This window comes from Heloderma suspectum, chromosome 5, assembly GCF_057233095.1.
Source record: "Heloderma suspectum isolate Gila_16-S chromosome 5, 16-S_ref, whole genome shotgun sequence".
Lineage (NCBI taxonomy): Eukaryota > Metazoa > Chordata > Lepidosauria > Squamata > Helodermatidae > Heloderma > Heloderma suspectum.
The window spans coordinates 153523078-153549576 of record NC_139462.1 but is presented as its reverse complement, the minus strand read 5'-3'; the positions used below and the strand labels follow the sequence as shown (position 1 = coordinate 153549576).

The 26499-nt window shown below is 42.9% G+C and overlaps 1 protein-coding gene across 2 annotated transcripts in view; it reads left to right on the top strand.

The window, feature by feature from the left end:
• The window catches only part of EPDR1 (ependymin related 1), a 37894-nt gene extending 11760 nt beyond the window's left edge, over positions 1–26134 (top strand). The window contains exons 2-4 of one of the 2 annotated variants that reach the window (XM_084857854.1): positions 10983–11191; positions 19936–20148; positions 25882–26134. In XM_084857854.1, coding sequence (XP_084713980.1) covers positions 10983–11191; positions 19936–20126 — 400 coding nt within the window. In that variant the 3' untranslated portion in view covers positions 20127–20148; positions 25882–26134. Of the gene's footprint in view, positions 1–10982; positions 11192–19935; positions 22950–25881 lie in introns of those variants that run through there. The other variant, XM_084857853.1, reaches the window with a different exon arrangement.
• Positions 26135–26499: the final 365 nt, after the last annotated feature.

Here is a 26499-nt window from a genome sequence, read left to right as displayed (position 1 = left end):
ATCTTTCTCTGTCTCTGTACTGCTGGTGGAAATAGTCTGCTGGTCTAGTGCTAGGGGGTTGGTATACTAATCCAACCTTCTTTCTGTAAATATTTATGGTAAAATGGAGCTATGTTATTTCCTTGAAATCTTTGGACAGGATCCAATTGTGGCCTTGTGCGGGTGGCCAGGGCCACCAGTCCCAGTGTGCACACAGGCCCTACCACTGGTGGCTGCATTGTAGTGCTTCTGGAGGTGAGCCGGAACTGCCTAGAGAGCTTCGGCTATGGGGTGGTATAGAAATTGAATGAATGAATGAAGCCCCGAAACTAATGTTTCCACTTGTTTCCCCTTCCAGAAACAAGCATTTCAGCTTGTTTGGGGCTTGCCCCTGGAAGCGGTACATGATGGCCGCCAGTGGTAGGAGCCATGCACATGGCAGGGCTGGCCGTGTGCACACTGGGACCAGCAGGTCTGGCCACCTGCATAAGGGCATAATTGGATCCTCCCCTCTGTGAGTGAGCTAATTTTCCCATTTTATTGAAACGCGGTGCATAATCTGCTGTGCGTACACCATACCGCTACAAAAGAGCCTTATATTTCTGGGTTCATTGGGCACATGTGCGTGCATACGTATGAGCAAGAACATTCAGTAACAAGCATTATCATTTGATTCTGCTGATTGTGTAAAGTGGCCCCAAGGATCTGAAATTGTCTGTTACCAGACAGTGCAACGGAATGATACTCAATGGTAATAATAGTCTAGGATATGTTTATTTGACGATAACATTCTGCTATGCTTAGATGACATCTGATAACAATTATAACTAGAATATTGTTACCTATTGTCAGGTAAATGCATATAATATCAGAAAATCATGTCGTACAGCCCTCCTTGGATTGTACCATGGATATATGTATGTGGGTGAGTCATATGTTTGATAGCTTCCACATGTCAAAAAAGTCCTTCTCTGTGGAAATATAACATGATGGGAAACTCCCTTCTTATGGAAAGCTAGCATAATAGAGAGGAGACTTCTGATTATCCTTCTAGTTGACATGATGTTTTCCTGTTTGTGGGGAATTTTTCACAAAAGGTATCATTTAGCACACATGCAATGCACTTTCTCTATTGGTATAGCCCCAAAGGAACTATGCCACCTGTAATTTTTCTGAATGTTGCCATTTGCTTGCAATATGCAAAATGTCTCAAGGCATTTCAGCAAGAGGTTATTACACCCAGCTGGAAAGTGAAAGCAAACTTCTCTTTGTGTGTGCTGCAGTACAAGCAGAAGCGTTGATGCTAGGAGGAAAACCCACACTGTTGTTTCTGAAAGAAAACCTTCCAGATGGGAATCAGCATCTCCACTCACGACAATATGTATCGGGATCTGCACCATCCGTGATTTTTTTCAGATTGTTTCCAGCTTTTTTAGCTAATCTCTTTAACTTCTAAGTTAATAAGAACCTATCCCCAAATCCATTGAATTAGTTGATCAAAGCTGCTGAGCCTGTGATTTGCATCTTGCTGAAGATTGGTTTAATGGCTAGATTTATAGTAAATAGGCTTGCCCTTGTAGTTGTATTTGGAGAGATAATAGAATAAATATAGACTTTTGAACTCCCTCGTAGAAAGGGTCATAGGAGGCAGTAAATAGTAGCAGGTGTTGGCAGACCTAAAGTTAGATGCTGAACAAAGTTTGTTTGCAGTGTTTTGACTGAAGTGGGAAATATGGGTGATTAGAGGAATGTGGCTGAAACTGAATCTGGTGTGAGGATGTAGAAGGCACCAGGTTCTTGGAACAATGTGCTGAACTGAAAGATATAAAAATGTAGTCGTTTCCTATGCTCTCTGTCAAAAGGAAATGTCAAAAAAAAATGCTAGACTCTACATGCAGAGGCAGAAAAATAATATCAGCATTTATCAGAAAAGTGTATACAATTCAGAACCATGAAACTGATTCAGGACAAATAAAAGGAAGTGCTTCTTCACACAGCACATAGTTAAACTATGGAATTCGCTACCACAGGATGTAGTGACGGGCGCTAACTTGGATGGCTTTAAAAGGCCATCCTATTCCTGGGGGAGAAGGCCATCAATGGCTATTAGTTCTGATGGCTTTAGGCTACCTCCAGCACCAGAGGCGGTATGCCTATGTACACCAGTTGCAGGGGAACATAGGTGGGAGGGTGCTGTTGCAATTGTGCTTTGTTTGTGGCTTCCTAGTCAACAGCTGGTTGGCCACTGTGTGAACAGAATGCTGGACTAGATGGGCCCTTGGCCTGATCCAGCATGGCTCTTGTGTTCTTATGATAGAAACTGTATTGTTTGGTGCATAAGGATGAGAAAATATACAGTTGTTAAAGACAAGTAGAACTATTAAATACCACTAGATGCAAGCCACTGAAGTCACTGGAAAGCCACTAAAAGCTTTCACTCAATCAAAACATTATTCCTAGAGTTACACACTCTGATAATAATTCCTTCTGTTTCCTATTTGTGTCTTCCCATCGTCATTTGAATGTAGCAGAACTACACTGCCCATGCATAGAAGGGAAGTATCAGAAGACTTGGAGTAACCCTGAGATTTTCAGGTATACAAAAAGGAAAAAAAATAGAGTGGGGGAGGAAATCCCCCCAACCCAGCCCAATGTAGCTTCATGGCATGGAATGTTGGAAGACTGAAAGAAAAGAATACCTGCCAGCTGGGTGAACAATGGAATGGAGTTGCTGTGGGGGCAGTAGGATAAAAACAGGGTGAGAGGGGAATGGTAGGGATGTACGAAAGTCACTTACCTTCCGCAGATTATGTTGATGATGGGGGGGAGGCGTTCCGTCCCTCCCCCCGGAATCCTCACCAGGGGGGAGGCGCTCCATTCCTCCCCCCCGGAATCCTCCACGGCCGGCTGTGCTCTGCGGCAGCTCCGCGGAGCAGCCGGCCAGGCCCAGCCAGGCCAGAGCCTTCCGCAGCCGGATTTCCGGCCGCGGAGGGCTCTGGGTAAAACCAAAAAAAACCCGCGTACGCAAATGGTGGCGGCTACGGCTGCCGCCATTTGCGTTCCTTATTTTTGCCGTCTTAATCTATGTAAATATTTACGTAGACTATGACGGCGAAAATAAAGGGGAACGCAAATAGCGTAGCGGGCGCTATTTGCGTCCCTTTTTGATTCACCGTTTTAGCCTACGTAAATCTTTACGTAGGCTAAAACGGCAAATCAAAGAAGGACGCAAATAGCTCCCACTACGCTATTTGTGTTCCCTTTTATTTTCGCTGTCATAGTCTACGTAAATCTTTACGTAGATTAAGACGGCAAAAATAAGGAAAGCAAATGGTGGTGGCTGTAGCCGCCACCATTTGCGTACGCGGTTTTGCTTTGTTTTTTAAACCCACCCAACCATGATAGGCTATGTAAATCTTTACGTAGCCTATCACGTCTTTTTTTTTTTTACAAGCCTGGAAATGGCGGCGACGGCAGCCGGTTGGAAGACCAGCCGCCGAAGCCGCCACCGGAGCCGCCACCGCCCGGAAGATCCGCCACAGGTAAGTCTCGTCCTGGGGGGGATCCGCGGGGGGGGCAGGCCGTTCCGCCACGGAGTTCGGGGGGCTGAATGCACTGGCATTCTGCCTCACCAAGATCCATGGCGGAATTCTCTGACATCCCTAGGGAATGGATTGTGTGCAGGAGGACAGAGGAAGACACACCTAGAGACAAAAAGCTGTAAGAATCGTCGCCTTGTCTTACTATTGGAGAAAGAAAAAAGGAAAATGGGGTTAGAGGGGCAATGGAATGGCTGGAAACCTGAACAGAAGCACTCTATGCTACCACAATTTTGTTGCAGGGCCCTACTGCCTCCTCTCTTTCTAATTCAAGCCTTCAGTGTAGCTGGGATTGGGCATGTGTGTATACCTCACTACCTAAAATATTCCTAAATGGAGGGAAAAAACCAGAAACAGGCCAACATGGACAGAACATGCTCAGTGCTTGGAATGCTAAGTAACTGTTGTGGGGGAAGGAGAACCAGCAGGGAAGGGAATGGAATAGAGTGGCTGGAACCCTGATCAAAAGTCCTCCACACACTGCAACATTTTGTTGCCAGGGCCCACTTGTTCCATTCTATAGTTTGACTGTATCAGGTTTGGTAGGGCTAGGCAGCAAAGGTCTCCTTTGTTTTCCTTCACTCCTTTACTTAATTCTACACACACACACACCAATTTCTTCCACCCTATTAGTTTCTTAAATCCCCAAGTCTTCATTTATCATATATGTTGCTAATTAGGTTGACTTGAAGGCAGTTGGGGATCATATGCTATGGTTACCTAGCAACTGTGCTTCAATCGCTTTCTCTGGAACCTGACAAAATGGTTCTTCTCCGGTTCAAGCAGGCAGTTGAGGGGGGAACTATGAAGAGTGCAGAGATAATGGGAGGCGCATTGAACTGCAAGATGTATTGTGCCCCCTGTTGGGCATGTAGCAAACAATTGTCCCATTTTCATTATGGAGTGGGTTACTCCTGTTGTCAGCATAATCTTTTCTGGACGTGTAGTTGAATATCTTTAGTTCTGTCGTGACAAAGAAAATTTACTAAGGCTCCAATCCTACTGCTACTTACCTGAGAGTAAGCCCCATTGAATTTAATGGAATGTATTTATAAGTAGACTTATATAGGATTGTACTGTAAGACTGTAATCCTAAACACGCTCACTAGGAAATAAGCCCCACTGAACACAGAGGAAACACTTAGGATTAGGCTGCATAACTATTTATTATACTGATGTGTCAAAGAAATAAATCTCTTGTCAGTTAAATGTGCATGATGATTAAAAGGATCAAAGGGAGCTACTGTCGTTCCCCCCCCCCCAAACATGGCGCTATTTAGGGAGGGCAAGGAGGCATTTTACCCCTGGTTTTAGGAGAGATTAAAAACTGGACAAAACAGCAGTCTTAAAATATACTGCTTTTTCAGTTGAATATTCCAAGGGCGGGTCTTTAAATGTTTCTTTCATTATGCCCATCCTATTGAAATATCTTTGTGTCTGCCCCACCCCAACAATTGAAGCCTAAAATGGCATCTGTGCAACATATGAGTCAGATTTTCAGGAAGGTCTTACCTTACTTGCTTTTGCATTCATGTCAGCCAGGAAATTATAAAAGCATGTTTTTAAATCTGCATGGGGTTGTCTAAACATGTTCAGTAGGTCCAGTGACCTTTTGCTGAGCTACAGAAAGTTTTTAACAGCAACAGGCTATATTTTTAAACCACTATTATTTACAGGTCTCGTCCCCCTTGCTATTATTTCTTGGGCTTGTCCTTGGGTGAAAAATAAATGTGTCAGATTTGACTTTTAGTCACACCTGTTTCCTTAATACAATTAAAGCAAGACATTTGGTTGTTGTTTTTTTAAAAAAACAGAAAGATATTTTTAGCCAATCTGCAATAGCAACGGAAGTCTGTGTGTTTAGGCACCAGTTGTTTATGAATCTATTCTGAAGCATTATTAATAGATAATTTTATTGATTTAAGGTAGTTATAGACCGCTTTTCAGATGAATTTCAGAAAGCGGTTTACGTGCGTACGCTGAGCATCAATAAAAATGATACAATAAAATAGTAAAAAAAAAAACGAGAGGGAGAAAGCACTTTGAAAGCTGGATTTCTCCTACCCTCAGGGGAAATGGTCCTTGAGTAGCCCTGTGGTGGCAGCTGTGGGCAGTGGAGCACCTCAGCTGGAATTCCAAGAGCAAGATGGTGTGCCGTTCACCAGGCTACTCTGTCTTCGCTGTCCTCCCTCAAGTCAAGATGGTTCTTGAGTAGTGAAACAGTGATAAGTCCAAACTGACAAAGAAAAAGTTAGCTGGTGTTCTCTAAATAAAGCAGAAAGAGGGAGGGATCACTGCCTGTCAACTGAAGCACAACGGCAGGAAAGTAGCTAATAAGGGTTTGTTGTTTTTTCTGTCAGGTCTTGGCCAAGCTCCAAGATGGGATGGGGCTCCAGTTCTAGCACAGGCAGACTGAGGCCCTACTCAGTAGGATGCATTGCTCACATTGAGGCTTGGACCAACAGGCTATTCAGAGCTGTCTAGGCCTCTGTTGGTTTCTCAGATCACCTGTTCTGTTTAGGCTAATTATCAGCAGTAACTTCTCTGATCATTGCATCATTACAGTAAAGTTCAGGCCTGTAGCGCCTTTGACCTGCAAGATGCCCCATTTGGCACAGGGAGAAAGGCACCTGGTCTCTGCCTGTGTCCCTATGGTATTTTATACCCCTCAGGTTTGGGGTCTCCAGTGTGGTGCTCATGAGCACCAGTGTGTCTGTAGATAGTTTTGTTGGTGGCCTTGTCCATCCAGATTTTTATTTTATTTCTTAAGAGTTTTTGGAATAATAATAAAAAATTAACTGGGAGCCAGGCATGCTGTGAAGCAAAGTGGTGCTCTCCAATACCATCTTTATTTGGGTTCAAAGGAGTGGCTTAGTACATGGATGATACATCAAACCACAATAAATGACAAGCAATTGCACATGCAGTTTATACATTTTCAAAGATTTTTTTTAATATATAAACAGATTTTAAAATGTGAAAAACAATCTGGAACAGACCAAACAAACCTCAGAGGGGAACAGTAATTAACAGTCAGCACCTGTATTAAACCGCTCTGCTCCTGATTGGTTCTGGCTCAGTTCATAAGTGGTATTATAGCATTCTTATTTGTGACTGAAGCTGGCATTCTATGCCAAAACATTTCAAATATTAAAATCTGTATGCTTATACAAAATTTCTTTGAAAATTTATAAACTGGATGTTTGATTGCTCGTTGTTGGTTGTGATTTGGAGTGACATTTTATGAACAGGCGAGTTCCCCCCCCACCTTCCATGCCAGCCATTTTGTGAGAGTGCCAATGACATTCCCTCAAAATGCCAAATGTGCCCACAGCCCCAAAGGGTTGGGGACCCTGTCCTAGCTAAATGGAAAATCATGTGAGGAGTCCTACTGCTTTCCTCCAGTCCCTTTAGTTCTCTGATCATAGAACAAAGACCAAAAGTAGGTATGAAAGCATATTGACTTTTCTTTGCACCTGACCTACAGGTGACATAATTGCTGTTTGCATCACTTAAGTAGTGTAATATATAGGACAGTCCCTCAGAGCTCTAGACTCACACAAATATTATTTTGAGTAATCTGCTGGGAGCATGGTAAAATGTAATGAATTACTAATACTATCTTCCTCATATTTTATCCAACATTCTAATGCTTTGTTTTCTTATTCTGTTGTTTAAAGACAGAACTTTTAAGTAATTCTGCTTAACAGTCATGTGAACCAGGCCACCTGTAATTGATAGCTCTGTCAAAGAGGGATGAAGAGTACAGCTCTGACCACATTGTCAGCCCCTTCCCACATGGTCCTACCTTTCTGGAGAAGATCAGTTCCCAGCTAAAGAATTTGAGGGGAGGAGTCATTGCTATGTCAGTGTCAATGGAGTGGATCACTGACATGGGACAAATATCCGAGAATAAACTATCCTCAGAAATTTGGCTGAAGCTGTCATAGAGTTTAAAGTGTCTGTAACTTTCAAAAAAACTTTCTGCCAACCTAGTGTCAGGGTGGACACTGAGCCCATAGAATCCCAGAGTAGTTCTGATTCTGAGGAAGAGCAGTCGCTCCTGGGAGAGGAGCACGCTCCTCTTTCCCAGGACCAACAGCTGACGGAGATTCCTCCCACCAGCATTCCTAGTTTAGTTAGCAGTCCAGGGAGTGACCAAGCACAGATAGCAGACTTGGTGGATGCGCGACGCAGACGCAGAGAGCGGCGCCAGATGGAGGGCGCGGAAAGGAGGCGAAGTGCCAGGTTGGCGCGCAAACAATGGCTGCGCCCAGAGGCTCCAAGGGAAAAGGGGAGGGACTCTCCCTAGTCCTTAAGTTCAGGGGTCTGCCAGTAATTCCCTTTCAAACGGGGACCAACTGTTCCAACTTAGGGCATAGGTACTGTGCTGCTCAGATCTAGTTGCAAACGGTATAGTTGTTAAGTTGTAAAAGAAGAATAAAGCTTTGAAAGGAATCCCTTTGTCTGTGTCTGGACTTAGCTACTGGATTAGACTGAGAGAGCTCTCCAAGGAGCCCTTGACACCTAGCAGTTCGAAAGCAAGAAATTGCAAGTAGATAAATAGGTACTGCTTCAGCAGGAAAGGTAACAGTGTTCCGTACACCTCGGTGTTCAGTCATGCCGGCCACATGACCACGGAAGCGTCTTCGGACAGTGCTGGCTCTTCGGCTTAGAAATGGAGATGAGCACCACACCCTAGAGTCAGACACGACTGGTTGGGGACACCTTTACCTTTTTACCTTTAACTTTCAAAAACTGTCATTTCTTATTGCTTTAATTGGCATATATTTCAGAGTTCTTGGAAAACATTTTGCTGGGATTATGATGACCCAGTTGCTGGTTGGAAAAAGTTGGCCTTTTTAGGATAGTTTCATCATAGGAGCACAGTTTGCACAGAATGGGCAGTGAAATCCTATACATTCCAGGGGCCCTTCCTCGGGTTTCTGATTAGCAAGAAAGAGCCTCCTCTTGCATTAATAACCATATGGAAGTTCATATTTCTCACACCACAGTGCTGCAAACTGAATATTGGTCCACTTTTCATACTGTAGCAAGCAGGCAGCACTCAAGTTTGCATTGCAACAGGTGGTATGGACAGGAGGGAGAACTAGATAGGCAGGTAGTTGTATTGTAATAGGAAATGGAGGACCTGTTGAATTTCTTCCTTCCATGGAGCCCTTTGGGGAACAGGTTTGTGCCATGGGAGACCTTGTGAATGCATGGTTTACACACAAAAGAAACATTTTGAGATCTGAGCACTGTCAATGCATCAGGCCATCAAATATTGTCAGCACATAGTATGTGGATTCATTACTGGTGAAAGTAGTGGAATTTAACTGGATGCATTAGGATGTTCCTAGTTTATAATTAGGAATGCAAGATTTGGCTCCATATACTGAATTAGCCATCATATTTGTGCCCCCCCCCCTTACTAGAATTGCACCGAGGAACCAGTTTGTATGAATCAGAACATTCACATGGGGTCAGTACAAGAAGCTTCTGCCAACATGCATGGTTACATTTGCTGTTTTTCAGGCAGTATTTGAAAGAAAGTATTGTAAAATATATCTTGTTACATCTCCTGTCTTATGTTGTCTGTGGTACTGTATTTGTAAAGTATTCAGTGGTCTGGCATGACTGACAAACATCTGAAAGCAAATCTGACAAATTAGGATTAGTGTGTGTGTGTGTGTGTGCATGCGCGCGTGTGTGTGTTTGAGGTCTGAGATGCCAGCAAGGCAAATAAATAAATACATAAATAAATCAAAAGCATAAGTATGAAATTTCTAAAATATTCATGGGAAAGCAAACAGAACTCTCAGTAATGTACCAAAGAATAACACTTTCTGGTCTTCACTTCCTTTTGAGTTTGACTAAACTGGCTATTACACACACACACAGACACACACACACACAGACACACACACACACACACACACACACACACACTAAGGGGGAGGGATTATGGGAGTTGTAGTCTAAAACATCTGGAGGGTACCAGGTTGCCTGCCTATACACATGCACACACACACACGCATATGGCTTGCTATTCCAAGTTGTTCCAAGATCCATATTTTTATGTTAAATGTATAAAGATGGGAGAACTGTTTGGTTCTTTGTCTGCTATTACAATCAAGGTTGTAAGTTACAGGACCATGGCATTTTGCGACATGTAATTTGACTGTATCCGGCTGAGTTAAGCGGTTTGTGACTGCGAGCCAATCTACACATTACATAGAATGTGGTAGACTGATATGGTAGAATTCTGGACAGTACCACTTCAGACTGCAGGTGGGATGCTGCATTTTTAATGTTAAACAGATTTAAGTACCAGCATCAGCTATATGCAGTACACTAGGGGTCAAACAAGACATTATCTTCACAAATGTCCTAACTCCATGTTTGTCAAGATAAATAAGATTGTGGGCACTTACAGAGGAGGATTGGTCGGTAGGAGATACACTTAATCCTCTTGCATCCTCTGCTTCTCCTCTGCAAATTCCCCATAGCATTTTTCCCCATTAGCAGGGCTTATATCTGATTTTGGAGCCCAGCTGGCGGGAGGAAATTAAAAACATGCCCAGGTGGGGGGGGGGGGGCATGTGCAGAGAAGAATTAGTGGCTATGGAAAGAATTAGGCACCCACTCTCACTTCCAGTTCTCGCCCTCCCCTGCATTAGCATTATGAGGGAAAACCAGGGTTTGCTGCACATCATACAGAAAATTTCAGTGTAGTCCTCTCCTTGATTTGCTAGTTTTCTACATGCAGGGAGCTTTCTACATGGCGGAACATTTGAAAATGTGATACACACATACTGACAGTATCAAGTGGTACATTCTAGATTTCTACCCACCTCAGTCTACTAACGCATTCTGCACAATGTGTGGATTCGCTCTGTGGTTTACCGCATGCCCAGGACTTGGATTTTTAAATGTGTGCCTATATTTTACTGTAGCCCTGCCAACCAAGTATTGGAGGATGTATACTTACATCATAGCCTCCAGTTTGCAATTTTCTGACCACAGCGCTGGCTTATCCAATCCACAGATGGAAAAATTGAGGCGAAGAGACGTGGCAGATGACTATTATTTAACAAAAAACCCAAAGTCCTGCCTTGTAACTCCCAGATGACACTAAGGCATAACTACAATACAAATTTATATCAGTTTTATACCAGTTTAACAGCCATGGATTCACCCATGAATCCTGGGAATTGTAGTTTGGTGACTGTGTTGAGGCTCTTCTGTTTGAAATCCCTTGCCCCCCTTACAGAACTACAGTTCCCAGGGCCCCCTTGACTCGGTTTAAGTCTGTGGGGTAGACATGCCCTGTATCTCATCTGGTATTGTATGAACAAATTATTTGTGGATATTAACTCTGCTGTTGACCAACTTTTCCAGATTTTTTGAATATATATACTTGTATAAAGACGCAGTGATGTTTCAGATTGAACAAGTAACAAAGCTGTGTTCCAAGACTGCTTTGAGCGAGCCGTGGGATCCTTATGATATTCCCAACAACTCAACCTATGAAGATCAGTACTACATTGGAGGACCTGGGGACCAAATTATGGTACAGGAATGGTCTGACAGAAAACCAGCCAGGAAACGTAAGCATTCATTGGTTTATTCTTTAAAAAGGATTTCTACCCCAAACCAAACACTCTCTGATCCCACGTTAACTTTACCAATGTTATTACTGAAAAATATTTAAAAGGAATACTATTTTTGCTCCCTTTCCACCCAAGAAAATAACTAATATGGATTTATAAACACACCCTGTGCTTTCTGCTTGGTTTCCGTCAGGGTAGTTCCACATATTAATTTTTAAAAATGAAACATTGCTGTGCCTGAACACCCACAGAAGGTATAACACTGGTTTCCCTTCCAGGCTTCTGAAGAGTTTGAGGTTATTTAGTTTTGAAAATACGGTGACTGACAACACAATCCTATACATGTCTACGCAAAAGTAAGTCCCATTGAGTTCAGTGGGGCTTACTTCCAGGAAACTGGGTATAGGATTGCAGCCTAAGTGGAGTCATGATAAAGATTTATACAATTAAGCATGATATTGATAGAGTTACCCTTTCTGTTAATACTAGAATTCAAGGTCACTGAATGAACATAATTGGCAGCAGATTCCAGACAGACAAAAGAAAGTACTTCCTCATGCAGTGCATCATGGCTACTAGTCATGATGGCTCTATATTATCTCCAGTATCAGAGGCAGTATGCCTACACACACCAGTTGCTGGGGAACATGAGTGGAAGGGTGCTGTTGCCCTCATGTCCTACTTGTGGGCTTCCCACAGGCAGCTGGTTGGCCACTGCAGGAACAGAATGGTGGACTAGAAAGGCCTTTGGTCTTACCCAGCATGGCCTTTCTTTCTTTCTTTCTTTCTTTCTTTCTTTTATTTTTATTTACATTTGTTTACCACTCCCCATCCAAACAGATTCCAGAGCGGTGAACACAAGAAGTACGGTAGTAAAAAAAGATTAAAGATTAAGGGCGCAGTCCTATGGTCACCAGTCATCGGCTAGATGGCCATAGGATAGGTCAGTTCCCTGAGAACCGTCCAGCGTCGTCCCCCCTCGGCTCCGACTTCCTGCGGCTAGACAGCCAAAATCAGCTGTCTAGCCACGAATGCATGACAGCTGCTCCTGCCCTGCATTGGATAGGTGGTCGCCTCCGAGTTCATGTTAAAATATTAAAAAGTATTAAAAGCAGATGTTCTTATTTTCTTATAAAACACCTTATGGAATTTATGACCACAGGACGTGGTGATGTCCTTTGAGTTAGATGTCTTTAAAAGGAGATTAGACAATTTCATAGATAATAGATCTGTCAATGGCTATTAATACGGAGCCACCATGTTCAGAGGCGGTATGACACTAAATTCCAGTTGCTGGGGGGCAGGAGCAGAGAAGGGCTCTTTGTTTCATGCCCTACTTTGGGGCATTTCAGAGATACCCCTTTAGCTACTGTGGGAAACAGAATGCTAGACTAAATGGACTCGTGGTCTGATCCAGCAGGGCTGCTCTTTTATTATGTTTGTGTAGCCCAGGGGTGGGCAACATGCAGCTCAGGGGCCGCATGTGGCCCCTGGCCCCTCCCAAATTTTAATTTTTTAAAATTGTGAATTTTGGCAGCAAATCAGCAATTAAAAAAACTTCTACCCCCAGTGCAGCCTGTGAGGATTGGGGAGCAGTCTGGGGAGCAAAACTGACCCCCAGACCTCCCACAGTTAGCCATTCCTGGTGTAGCCCAATTTTAGGTATGTTTACTCAGATTTAAATCTCAAGATATCTAGAAGGGCTTCCTCCTAGATGTGAGCATAGGACTGCAGCCTTATCCTGTGAATTTCAGACTTGGATCCAGATATCTCTAGCATCCATATATGTAAGAAAGCAGCCTGTGGGCTTATTCTTATGCTTCTAGAGACACAATTGCCACTTTCACATTGCTATATCAATATCTTAAGTGGACATCCTCAGTCGATGAAAAATTGCTATGTTAATATTGGCTAAGCTGAAAAACTGGTTACATTTAGACGAAGTATCAATATCTTTTTGGACAACAATCCTCAAATCCCTTATAATAATCCAATTGAAATCAGTGGGAGCTGGTTCCAGAGTAAATGCGTTTGAGTGTTGCAGAACCCAGAGTCAGAGAGACCACGGAGTGAAGGAAAAAGAGATTCTTTATTTAACGCGTGGGCTTAAGGCTGGAATCGTTTCCAAAGAGCCAGAAGCCCCGATTTACATTAGCACATTGGTTTTATAGACATTGTGACACATATGAAATGGCTCCTCCTCCCCCTCCCGCATTTCTTCTCTTAGCACTATTGTTTATAATACAAGAACTGGGTTATAGGATAGCCATGATAAGGAGAGAACAGAAGAGAACAGCAGAGAACAAGATATATAACAAGATATACAACTGTATGACCTTTGACAAGATAAGGAATTCCTGTGTCTCGTTAGCTTACAACAATATATTCAAGGGAGAAAGAGCTCAGCAAGAACATGAAGCATGAGACTGCATGAGGCTACTTAGTCTGATCCCCGATATGGCTGCTACATTCCCCCCTTAAATGCATAATTTCATTACAATTATAGCATTACTGATAACTATACAAAGCTTTTTGTGACATACATATTACTTAGCCTTTTGTTGGGCTTTTAGAGCGTAGAGGGCAGCAGTTTTATTAGCTGAGACATAAAACAGATTGGTTAAACAGCGCATAAGACAAGGAACGCAGAGACATAACAGAACTTTTATGAACAACACTGGTAGAATTAGGATGAACAATGCTTCAAGCCAGCTAAGATCTGGAAGCCAAGGGGTTAACTAATTGAGCTAATTGTTTTGTCTTATTGTTTTGTTAGCTACTATATTGTGCAGCTTGTTGATCTGTTCATCTACAGCATTGCCATTATCAGTTAAGTTAAAACAACAGAGCTTTTGGTGTGTCTCACAACTTAAATGATGAAGAAGGAAGAGGTAATCTATACCAGCTCTGTTTTCTAGAACTGCACCTTTTAGATCACGCAACTCTTTATTTAACAATGACAATGCTCGTGAGGTGGCATTTATGCTTTTGGCTAAGCTGCAAGCTAACCGGTTGATTTCCAGACCATCAGCCAAGGCTAAACCTGGAACCTCAACTAGTGACATTGCTAAGGCCAATTTTTCTGAGTCAGAATATAACTGCACATGACTATTACAATTTTTAATTAGTTGGAGTGCTCGAGGCTGCCATTGACGGATTTTCTCGGGCTACAGGGGAAGAATTGGCACCAGTTTAATTGGCGGCTGAGGCAACATGGGTGGTTATCAGACAAGTTGGCAGGAATGAATGACCAAGTGCGGGAATTACATGTCTAAAACTATCCATGAGGCAAAAGTATGTGGGCATCATTAAAAGATATGTTTTGAATTTTATTACAGTGGAAGGGGGCCAGGGATAGCTTTGTATTTTCTGGAAAATTTTGACAATTAAGCATTCGTGCACATGTAGCAACAATGGGGGTGCGTAGAGTGAACTCTGTAGGGGGTAGGATCTTTGCAACCACGCCCCAATTAGCATTTTGGGAATAAGTTAAACTTACACCATAAACTTTTAACATGGTATCTTTTTGAATTTTCCCAGGATGTCTACAGACAGGTATTAGGCAAGAGCTAATAAGCCTGTTTGCAGGTATACCTCTTGGCAAACAAAAATGTTTTACTCTCGTGATGTTAGCCAGGTGAAGCCAGTAATTATCAGCAAATCACTGGGACAAACTTTTCTTTTCAGGGGCTGGCCCCCTTTTTGCACCTTATTAAGGAGACACAATGCAACACTACTAACACTACAACACGCATGTTTGATCTTCTTTGGGATCTGACCGTACGCTGGGCAGCTATTCACCTGGCAAGCTGCAGTAGGGTCTAGTCCCTTTCTTCAATTCTCCAGTTGCAGGTCTGACCGTACGCAGGGGGACAGTTTCCCGGTGTGTCCACAGTAAGGTCTAGCCTGAGTCTTCTTACTGCTTTTTCAGAATTATTTTTAAAGGATTTTCAGGATTTCTGTTTATGGTCTACTTTCCCCCTCTCGCTCTCTTGACTCGTGTCCAATGTATCCAGGGTTTAATTCTAGCTGCTTTCATAGCTGCGGGGGTGGAAAGTATGACAGTTTTCAGTCCTCTCCATCTGGGAGTCAAAGGGTTATTTTTCCCTCTTTAACTCATACTTTAACTCTTGGTTGGAAAGGATGAGCTTCTGTGATGGGAATGGCTTATTTTTTTAAGACAAAGCGGCGCTGGGCTTGAAGAACTTTGCTCAGTGTTTGAACTTTTTGTTTAAGGCTAACGTTTGCTTGCTTTTGATGCTGCTCCAGTGTCAATTATGAAGTCAATGTCACGGCCCCTCACAGTCAATATCACGGCCCCTCTCAAGCTGTCTCCCTCTTCGCCCATTCTGGCCTCTTTGGTTTTTTCCTTTGTGTATTTGATTTATTTTATTTGGGCATTCATGCCACTAATGTCCATCTTGTCTACACTGGGCACACTGGTTCTTTTTTAAGAATCTTCTGCCTCTGCCGGGTCTTCTTCTTTTCTTATTTCATCTATGTCTTCTTGGGCCTCTGGGTTGAGGGAGGTATACTGGCGATAGGCATTTGAAAGACACTCCAAGTACGCTCTGGGGCCTCGGTGGCACCTTGCAGCACTTTAGACACTTTGGTCATATTAACTGACTTCTTCATACCTGCTTTCATGGCTTTTAACAGCAGGGTTTGATACTGGGTGAGGCGCCCTAGCCGCACTTGTGTTTTGGGATTCCAGCGAGGGGGGGATTTATTTACAAGGAGACTTTATTGGGTAACTTACAGCACACAGGAGTACTTAATGGTTGGATCAGACAGCTTCTCTGAACCACGAGCTATTGGGCTAAATGGGTTTTTATACCATACATGTTACCCACGAGGCAGCACAACACTAGCAAGCATTTTTAGCATAGGCTAGAAGTGTTTGGTTCTCAGGCACAGCTTCCTGTAAACAACTTCGCTTCCCAAAGTGCTTGATAACACTTTTATTTATTAGTATGGGAAGACAATTTTTTTCTTTCTTTTGCTTTCTTTTTCTTTGCTGATCTGCCTGTATTGCAGATCATGTTTCAAACTTTTTATATAAAACTTTCTGCTCTATGCACCAGCCTTGTCTCTTTATTTGTCTTTTTCAAGTTAAACTCACTTACTTAAACCTTTCTGCCTTACACTAGTCCCACTGACACACATTTGGGATAGGTTCTTCTTCTCCTTCTAGTTAGATTTTCTTTATCTTAAAGAACTATTACATTATTGTGGCTACTTTACCCCAGGTAATAAGCTCCAGGCACAATCAGCTGCTTTTAATTTACCCTGGGGGCAACTATGGCCACGCTTCTTTTTTATAAATGGTTTTTTTTTTTTTGCCTCTTGCCTTTTTTTTCTTCTTTTTTTTCTCTCTTCTCTATCTGTCTGCTACTTTCTCTATTCCTTCTTTTTTACTTGCTTTTGTCTTTCTTCTACTTGACTTTGTCTTTTCTCCTCGTCATCCATTGGGAACCACACTTAGTATTATTTGGAGTTGCAACTAACACTAATCTGCAAATATCACATATATTTTATGATATTTAAGAAATCATAAAATATACACAACAAACTTTTTCTGCAATTTAACACAATGAATGGAAAACACTTTTTGCATGGTAAGGCATGATGGAGCAGATCCAGCAATCATACTGCTCTTCTGGCTGAAAGCTCAGGGCCCATTAAAATTAAGGGACGGGCATACCCACACACGCAAAGAGTTCTAGGTCACCATTTTTGCATCGGCAACTCTATGCTGCATGAATTCTGGCAAAAGGAAATCTAAAAGTTATAAATCAAACTCGGCCTGCTGTACACTGAGCTGACTACAAACACAGACACATGGTCCACAGCGATGAGAGTTCAAGTTTATCAAAAGCTTCACAGCACTGTCCATGGCAAGTTTTTGACAATTTAAAATTTTAGTTCATGTGCAGAGTGTCTCTAAAAAGCCCAGATGATGATGGAGGCAAACAGTGAAGGCTCTGGGCAATGAAGATGCGATGTTTCCAGCAAAGGCTCTCCACTTTTGCATCAGTTTAAAAAGGGAAAGTGTGGCCCTACACCCCTTCTGACAGACAAGGGCCTTTAACTTTTTAGCAAGGCCTCTGTCTAAACAGAGCGGCACAGCTCAGCTCTCTAGCCATGACACTTTAACTTGGGCAACTCCTTTGTAAATTTTATTTTACTTCTGTCAGGTTCTCTCACAGACATTTTAAAAACTTACTCTTTTTTTTTTTCTTCTAACCTGGTACACGAAAGCACTGAAACACTGAGTGCCGAAACTCAGGACACTGGGGGGTGATGGGCATCGCCTTATACTTGCATTTTTCAAGCAGCCATTAATCTTCGGGGAGGCGGTGGGGTGATTTGCAGGACTTCAAAGGCAAGCTTCTCAGTTTGTTTGTATTTGTAAATCCCAAGCTTAAAACAGGACACGATGAGGTACAGGGCAGCCAAATTCTTGCTTTGGCACGGGCAACAAATAACTCGGTTCAGCTTTCTTCGCTGGGGTCTCAAACAGGAAAACAGTCTTAATTTAAAGTTGTAACATCACTGACAGCGTCAGCCAGCCAGCTACACAGATCTCATTGTTTTTTAAGACAGTTGCTCCAATATCTTCTTTTCTTCTCAATCATGTTGGGTCTCCCAGCTTACACAGTTTATTGCAGCTTTCAGGAGCATGGCAGTAGCGTGATTTTGGCTTGGCCAGGAACATGCTGTCTGGTTTCTCGGTCTCTTTAGCACACACACTTAGGCAGTGTAACACTGGACACTCAAATCAGTGAGATTTCTTCATTGCAGGGAATCCCACGGCAAAAGCTTAATGGTTACGCTCTTCAGAAATCATATAGCTGATGGTCAGTAGCTACAGGCTCTATGCAATTTTAACACAGTTCAAAGCTAAACACGGTTACCTTGACAGAGATCTTCAACGTGGTCTTTCCACTTTATTCTGCTTTGGGACAGTCTTATGGCACACTTTTTACTCGAAGAGGGGTCTAGCCTGTGCTCTGGGGGCTGATTCTTCACCTTTATTTTCTATTTTGCCTTCATCTTCTGGGTCTTCATTTTCAGTTTCCATTTCTTAGGGATTTCATCTCAATTAGGCGAGGTGATGATGTTGCACAACTCAGAACGTTGTGGGCAATTTTCCTGCCCCCCCTCTCTCGGCGCGCTAGGCTAACAGCTACGTCTTCGGCCTTACACTCTCACGCTCCCACGCTTTGTTAAAAGCCAGACTGTCCTGCAACATTTTTCTAATTAACAGCCTCAGATCTTGTTTTTTTTTTTCCTCTCAGCTCGACCTTGAGCTTTTTGCTGTTTTCTCTTTCTATTCTGAATCTTTTTTTAAAAAAAAACCTTTTTCTTTCTTTGTTTGACATACATCTCAAGGGGGTGCAAGGTTTGCTTCCCCCACCACCCATAGCCTCCCTCCTAAATTGAAGACAGACACAATTAGGGAATGGGAATTGGTCAGTGAGTAAGGGGTCTCACTGGCCGACACAAGAGGATTTTTCACACCACGCACTTTGCTACTGGCCTGGGCACCCGGACGGTCAACGGTATGCTTCAGAAACCGCAGTAGCCACTCACACAATCATTCTCTCCACTGCATCCATATGTCCCTGCCACCCACTTTTCCCACTTTTTACCAGAGCGGAAAAGGAGTTCAGATAAATAAAAAATGTCAATATAATTAATACAAACTTGAAAATTATTTATACCTTCCCCATAAAAGCAATAATTGTTTCTTAAGCAATCGAATACAGCTGCAAAGTTATGTATAGCATGTAACTGGAAGTCCCCAATGCAACCAACTAAAAAGCAGTGGATTAATAACATTTGGGAGACTATGAATATGTATACATTTATTCAGCAAGTGCAGCGAGCAAGGAATCCTAACTTGAAGAATGATAGTATGGCACCGTTTCCATTTATTTCCTGTCTTGAGGCACTTCAAACATTTGATAAAGTTCCAACACTGTACAGTTGCCTGTAGTTTTTCTGATTAATACTCACAAACACACAAATGACATACACTGACGCGCACTCCTTTTATACATTGTAGAACTTGTATTTTTACTTTCATTAGATATTGAGCTCCTATTTAAGTCGTTTTACTATAGATGTTCCATAAGCATATATGTTATAGACTAAGGGCTCAGTCCTATGGGGTTAGGTAGCCACCTCTGAACTCAGAGGTGACCAACCATCCAGTGCAGGGTGGAGAGCGCGCGGAGGGGGATCTTCTCCTCCGTGCTCCAGCCACCCTGCGTTTGTGGCTAGACGGCCGATTTTGGCTGCCTAGCCAGGGCACCTCAGAGCGGGATGCCAGACAGCGCATAGGAAGCATCATAATGGCGCTTCCGATGTCCCCTTCCTGCCCCCAGGAATGCCCCTTTTTCAGCCTCTCCATGCTGCTCTTACACGCACGGAACCAGGGACGAACCATGCTGCCTACAAGGAGGAAGGGGAGGGGAGTCGGTTTTCTGGGAACCGACCTCGGAGCTCCAAGCTCGGTTCCCAGAAAATGAAAAATTCTGTGGCCGTCTAGACACTGTCTAGCAGCCACAGGATTGCACCCTAAGATTTATAATTAGTGGATTCCTTTGTTTCTTTAGTGGTTTTGATTTATTATTCTGTACGTTCTTTTTGTTGCCTTTATTGTATTAACCTTATTTTGACATAAAATATAATTTCATGAGAAAAAAGCAATGATACTTTGTGCTTTGTTACAGTTGAAAATTGGGTGGGAGTTTACACGGTCAAGGACTGTTATCCAGTTCAGGAAACCTACACCAAGAACTACAGCGTGACAACCTCCACCCGTTTCTTTGATCTAAAGCTCGGCATAAGCGATCCATCTGTATTCATCCCTCCCAGCACCTGCCAGACAGCTCAGCCAAAAAGGATGAGACATGGATGCTGATGGCGGACCTTAGCTTCTACCTGTAAACAAAAATATGGATATATAGAGATATAATGTAGATTATCATTAATTATCAGCTGCTGATAACATGATCATTGCACTTTGCAGAATTATGGATTTGAGGAATGGGGCATCTAATTGACCAGAAAAAGAGAGAAAACCCATCTCTCCTTCAGTGTCTCATTCTAACATTGCCCTCACATTCTACAGTTATAAGAGAAACATTGTTTATAGACATTTGTTTTAGACACTTTGTTTTATGGAAGAACTTATTATTTATATTTTCCAAAAAACATATTGTGCTCCTAAAAGCATATTAAAATTGATGTAAGTTTGTTAATTCTGGAGATATGGATAAATTATATTATATGCAAGATAAGATGGCACATTAATCGATTACATCATAGTGATTTCCTTACTCTTCTGGAAGTTGTTTCAGTGAGTTTTCTTTTTTCGCGAAAAATCTAGGAAAAGTATATTCACATAACATTAGCTGACTGATATGATATCAGGAATAGGAAGTTATACCTAAGTGTTCTTCTGCTTACTAGTGCTTTAATTTATAATTTATTTAACATATTTTTAATAGAATAAGCTTCAATGTGACTTACACTAATTACACACACAGTCACACAAAACTCAAACTTGCACAACCCAGTTGTCTTGCCAGAGAAGTACATTTATCAACATACAATACAATCTGTTATTAAGAAAGAGGTATGACACTCAGTTGTTACTGTGTTTGTCCAAAGAATAGAAAATATAGACTAGTTAAAGTTATTGTCATAATTAGCAGGGATATGAGTGGTCATCAGGGGCATTTTTTTCGGTTTCAGTAGTGGGGCAAAAAGATTTCAATACAAGGGCAGCACCGTTTTCTGGATAGCTCAAAGGCCTGCTCTTGGATATTGAATTGCACAAGATTGAAGATTGAATTGCATCAAAAAGAAATACTTATGGAGAGTATTCCTTGTGGTTACATTGTTAGTTACTTCATAGTAATTGGGATTATGGGTACTCTTCATGAATAATCCATGTGGTATCAAGCATGATGATTCCTGCCCTTTCCAACAGCCCTACCTGGTTTAATCTACTTGAAGAAATATTGAACAGTAGAGCTGAAAAGAGGCTGGGCCAATGGAATACAGTATCTGGGCAGGAACAAACTGTGGGATAGGTCCTCAAAAAGGAGAGCCAGTGTATAGGATATAAGCAGACTATGAAGCTTCTCCATTGTTCAGGCAAGTTCCAAATTCTATATTTAACCTAGTCCTGATATTCTTTACTGGGGTGTGAACTAGAATGCAACAGTGGCTGTTTCAGTACCAGCACAGCCCTGATGAGGGCTCCTGGCTATTGTTGCCAGGAGGCCAAGTCAGCTCACTAGTTCTGAGTGGGCAGGGTAACCTGGTTTGGATGATTAAACAACCCATAGTTTGTTACCCATGGGTTGTTTAGGAATGCCCCATTTCTGGGTTGTTCACCATGACATCTGAACCTGGAACTCTGGGTTGTTGACAGACTTTGTTGACTTTTAATCCATGGTTTGTTGTTGGGTTAGAACTCTGGTTGTTTCTCCCTCAACATTCCAGAGTTCTGGGTTTGGACATCACAGCAAACAACCCAAGAACAGGGCATTCCTGAGTTGTTTAGCAAAGTGGAAGCACATGAGAGCTAGCATGCTTCCTCGCTACCGTACGTCCACAAACAACCTATGGCTGATCATGCAAACCAGGTCTATGTATCAAGCAGTCCCATATTCCTGCATCAGGAGATTAAAATATCTCTGAAACTCTCTTTTGGCAAAGAAAGCCTATTTCTCAATGTAGGTCATGATTTCGAACCTTAAGCCTAAAGACAAAGTCTCCCTGAGCCAACAACCCAAGCTCCATCTTCTGATGAAGTCTGCTGCTATTTGTTTGTTTGTTTTGTCTTATTGTTAGAACTGTTGTTAATTTTGTTGTGATTTTTTATTTTTACTTGTAATCCACCTTGGGTTTGATTTTATCTTAGAAGGCAGAGTTTAAATAAGTCAAGGAGGAAGCCCTTGTAGTGGCAGGTAACTCTCTGTGTACTCTTCAGTGCATCTACAGAGCTCTGTTGTCAGAGTTATATTTAAGATCCCCACTGAAACAGAGGCACAGTTGCCCTTCCCAGCCAGAGAAAAAAGGACAGGCTTTATAAAGAGAGCAGGCATTGCTCTTTTTATACAGCATAAGAATTATACACCAACAAATGCTGAGGTAGATCTTCAGTAGCCCTGTTCTCATCTTTTCTTCCACATATTCAATCAACATGGGTTTGGAAGTGACATGCTGCCAGCGGGGCCCCCCCCCCATCTCCAGGTGTTCAATGGAAGTGTGAAGGGGGCTGTATGCACATACATCTGTTAGGAACCCTAAACACATACAGGGGCTACACACACAGCACTTTTCATTCCTTCCAAAAACATACAGATGCTGGAAGCAGAACCATCAGGTCTGATCCTGCTCCCCAATCACACTGTGACTGAAGGCATGGAAGGGAAGGCGAGAACATGGTTAGTGGGTTTCTCCACATGGGGCTTATTTTGTGCGATCAAGATTGGTTATGGACGTTTGCGGGTCCTTTACACGACATTGTCAACCTCCAGAGCCCCTCCTGTGGTTTATGACCGTTATCCCATCTTTTAAAATGTGGGGAAAGTGCGATTTTCCTCTAGGAAGCACAATGAAGTGCTCTACTTGCTGTGTAGTTCCGTAATAGCACTTCAACAGCAGCACCATCTAGTGGCTGTAAAATGAAATCTATAGCACTTGTCAAGAAATAAAAACAGCACCTGTCAGCCTGTGTAAAGGAGCCAATCTTAATCCCGCAAAGAATCCGGAAGCAGAAGCCCTGGTAAGGATGCAAGATTTTAGCTTCATGTGGTGAAGCCCAGTATCTTTCATCAGACAGGATAAAAAATGTGAGAGCTTATTAGTGCCTTTAAATCTGACATGCCTATCTATTACAAATGGGTGTGGTTTTTATATATGTGCATTGCATGTTACAGAACAGCAAACAAAAAGACAGGTCTCTGCCCGTAGGAGCTTACAATCGAAAGTTTGACGCAGGAGGCAATAGAGGGAGGGGTGGAGATGGAGCAAGAGTAAATGGGAATATTCATTCACTTTAGTCACACACACAAAATTTCGGTATTTGTAGGAGATGAGAACTAGCAGGTTATGCAGAAGACTTCACAGAAAAGGTAGATTTGGGGGAAAGATTCAGAGGAAGAGAAAGGGCCAGGATTGGATAAGCCTTGTCAGAAAGGGTTCTAGGTGTAAGGGGCAGCAAGGAGAAAGAGAAGAGTTGTTAAAGAAAGCAGGGGACCTTTGGGCAACTAAGGATAGTGGAGCTGGAGGAGAGAAGGTCATGAACAGGGATATACTGGGACTCAAGAGCAGTGATACAGGAGGGGAAGGCCATGGAGAGCTTCAAAGGTAAGGATGAAGAGCTTGTGCTTGATGGAGGAACAGACAGGAACCCACAATGGGGGTTTCAGGGGGGGTATCACTGTGGAACGTGAAAAGAGGCGAATTATTTTGTGAGCGGAATTCTGGAGAGAGGCCAAGGTGTGGCATCAGAAGACTGAAGAGAAGGTTGTAGTAGTAAAGGAGGAAGATAGGTTTAGCCAAAGGGGCTGAGAGGAAGGACCATATTTTTCCCATGGAGTATAGGGGGCAGTGACATGACTGGGAAGCACACTGAATATGGGGAACAAAGGTTCAGGCTATAGTAACGGCTCCAAGTTCTTCACAGTGAAATATTGTTCCCTTCCCATTGATTATGCAGCACCTCACATTTTGATTCAATAAGGGGGCAATCCTATGCATATTTAAACAGGACAAAAGTCCTACAACTCCCAGCATTCTGGCTGGGGAATTCTGGAATTGTAGGACCTTTTTCTGTCTAAACATGCATAGGATTGTGCCCTGAATGACCAGATTCTTGTAAGTTAATTTTTTGTGTGTGTTAAAGTTATAAAAATGCTTTCCACGTGGTACAGTTCAAAGACACAACACATTTGGAGCACAAGTGGCAAGCTTGCCTTTATTTGCTAAACTATTTTCAGACAAATAGCACATTATTGTTAATAGAAAGTCTCCCCACCACCACCATCAAACCCACAAAATATAACAATCATGATTAAAAGTTATGGAACGGTGGGGTTCTTAGGATGATTTTCATATAATACATCACTGCTCCATGTCTTTGTATGTGAGGATGACAGATTGTTTCTATAGCTTAATGATAATATGATTTCTAAGAATAATTTTAGCTGCTTTGCTTTCTGCACCTTTGAAGAATTCCTTATAACAAAAGCTGCCTTTGAGCATTCTAATCCCCCACATGAATAGCACTGCACGAAGGGGAGCGGGGATGAGACTGCTAGTGCCACCCTTGTCGCCTTCCAGGAAGATGAGGATTCTGAACTGTGCAGGGAGCCTATATGAGTAGAGCAGGCTCCCTGCTGCAGAAGACAGGGACAGCAGTGGAGGCTGAGCTAGCATGGTTGTCCCTGCTTTCCTTCATGTGATTCTAATCCATGAAGGGTTAGAATGACCAAATAGGGCTAAAATCCAGTTAGAATGGCCTTTCCCCACCTGATGCCCTCCACATGTGTTGGAGTACAACTCCCAGCATTCCCAGCCAGCATAACCCATCTGGAAGTCACCAGGTTGGGGAAGGCCAAGTTAGAGCATTTCTACACCAGGCTAAAATCCTGCAACTTTACCGGGGCTTTCTGCTTCCATTTTCTTTACAGGATTACGACAGGCTCCTTTAGAGAGCGAGCACCTGATGTGGAATTGAAAACTTCCTTTCTCAGCAGTTAGGGGTGGACGAAAGTCACTTACCTGTCCTCGAAGCTTGTTCGCGGTGGGGGGGAGGTGCTTCGCTGCTCCCCCCGAGAAGTTCAGGCCGGGGAGGAGGCTTCCCGCCTCGCCCGGCCGCGAACTCAAAAGTTAAAAAAACAAACAAACGCCCCCTTGATAGGCTACGTGACGATTAACGTAGCCTATCACGGCTAGATCTGCAAAGTCAGCCGTGATAGGCTACGTTAATCGTCACGTAGCCTATCACGGGTGACTTTAAAAAAAAAAAACACGTACGCAAATGCCGGCCCCCATAGGGAGCCGCCATTCGCGTTCCTTATTTGGTCGCTGTAGTCTACGTAAATCTTTACGTAGACTACAGCAACCAAATAAGGAACGGGAATGGCGGCTCCCTATGGGGGCCGCCATTATCCGTACGCGCTTTTTTTTTTTAAAGTCACCCGTGATAGGCTACGTGACGATTAACGTAGCCTATCACGGCTGACTTCACAAATCTAGCCGTGATAGGCTACGTTAATCGTCACGTAGCCTATCACAGGGGCGTTTTTTTTTTTCTTTGATTGGAATGGCGGCGGCAGCTGGTCAAAAGACCGGCTGCCGCTCCCGCCCCGGACGAACACCCGCCGAACCGCCGCCCGGACCCGCCGCCGGTAGGGACATTCGGCAAAGGTAAGTCCCGTCCCGGGGGGGGGGGTGCGGAGAATTTCTCCCCGAAACTTGTTCGGGGGGCCGAACATGTTGGCGCTCGGCCCCCCCGAAGTTTCGGGGAGAAATTCTCCGCCATCCCTATCAGCAATGCTCTATATGTTCAATGAAACAGTGCCATCTAGTGGCTGAATGATAGCACTACGCTGGCATTACACACTGCCGATATGCCGCTTTAATTTTTATTTCAGCTTATCTCCTATCTTTCTGAAAGTGGGATAACCAGGGAAAAGCACGGGAGACGTCCTGGAGGTTGATGATGTCATGTAAAAGATCTGCAAACAATTGGTCATGTAGAGAAGCCCTTAAAATGTTGCAGTGGGAGCTGGAGGAACTCTTAATGAGTGAAATATGTACCCTTCACTCAGTGAATCAAGTTCTGGTTGTATTTCTGAGCTTCGTTCTGTCAACTAAATAAAGAGATTTATCAAAAGAGAGAACATGAAGAGGATTGGGTTTATTTATCATTCTTCCAATTTAGGATTGATTGTATTGTCCCAAATACTGCTTAACTGAAACAGTGTTTTTATGACACAAATACAAGGTAGTGGTGCTTTTACTTTGTAATCTCTCCACGCATTCAGTGCCCCTTATAAGCTCACTCTCCCAGGCAAAACTGGTTCCAATCCAGCTCCTTACAGCTGGGCATGATTCATATTCCCAAGTCCTTGGAACAAAGAACAGCTGAATTTCCCATTAAGAAATCAATAATTATACACATCAGGATATACAAGAACCTAAAGAACGTCTGTCTCTTCACTTTGACACTTGTAACACCACCTTGGGAATCCTACGAGAGCATAATATCA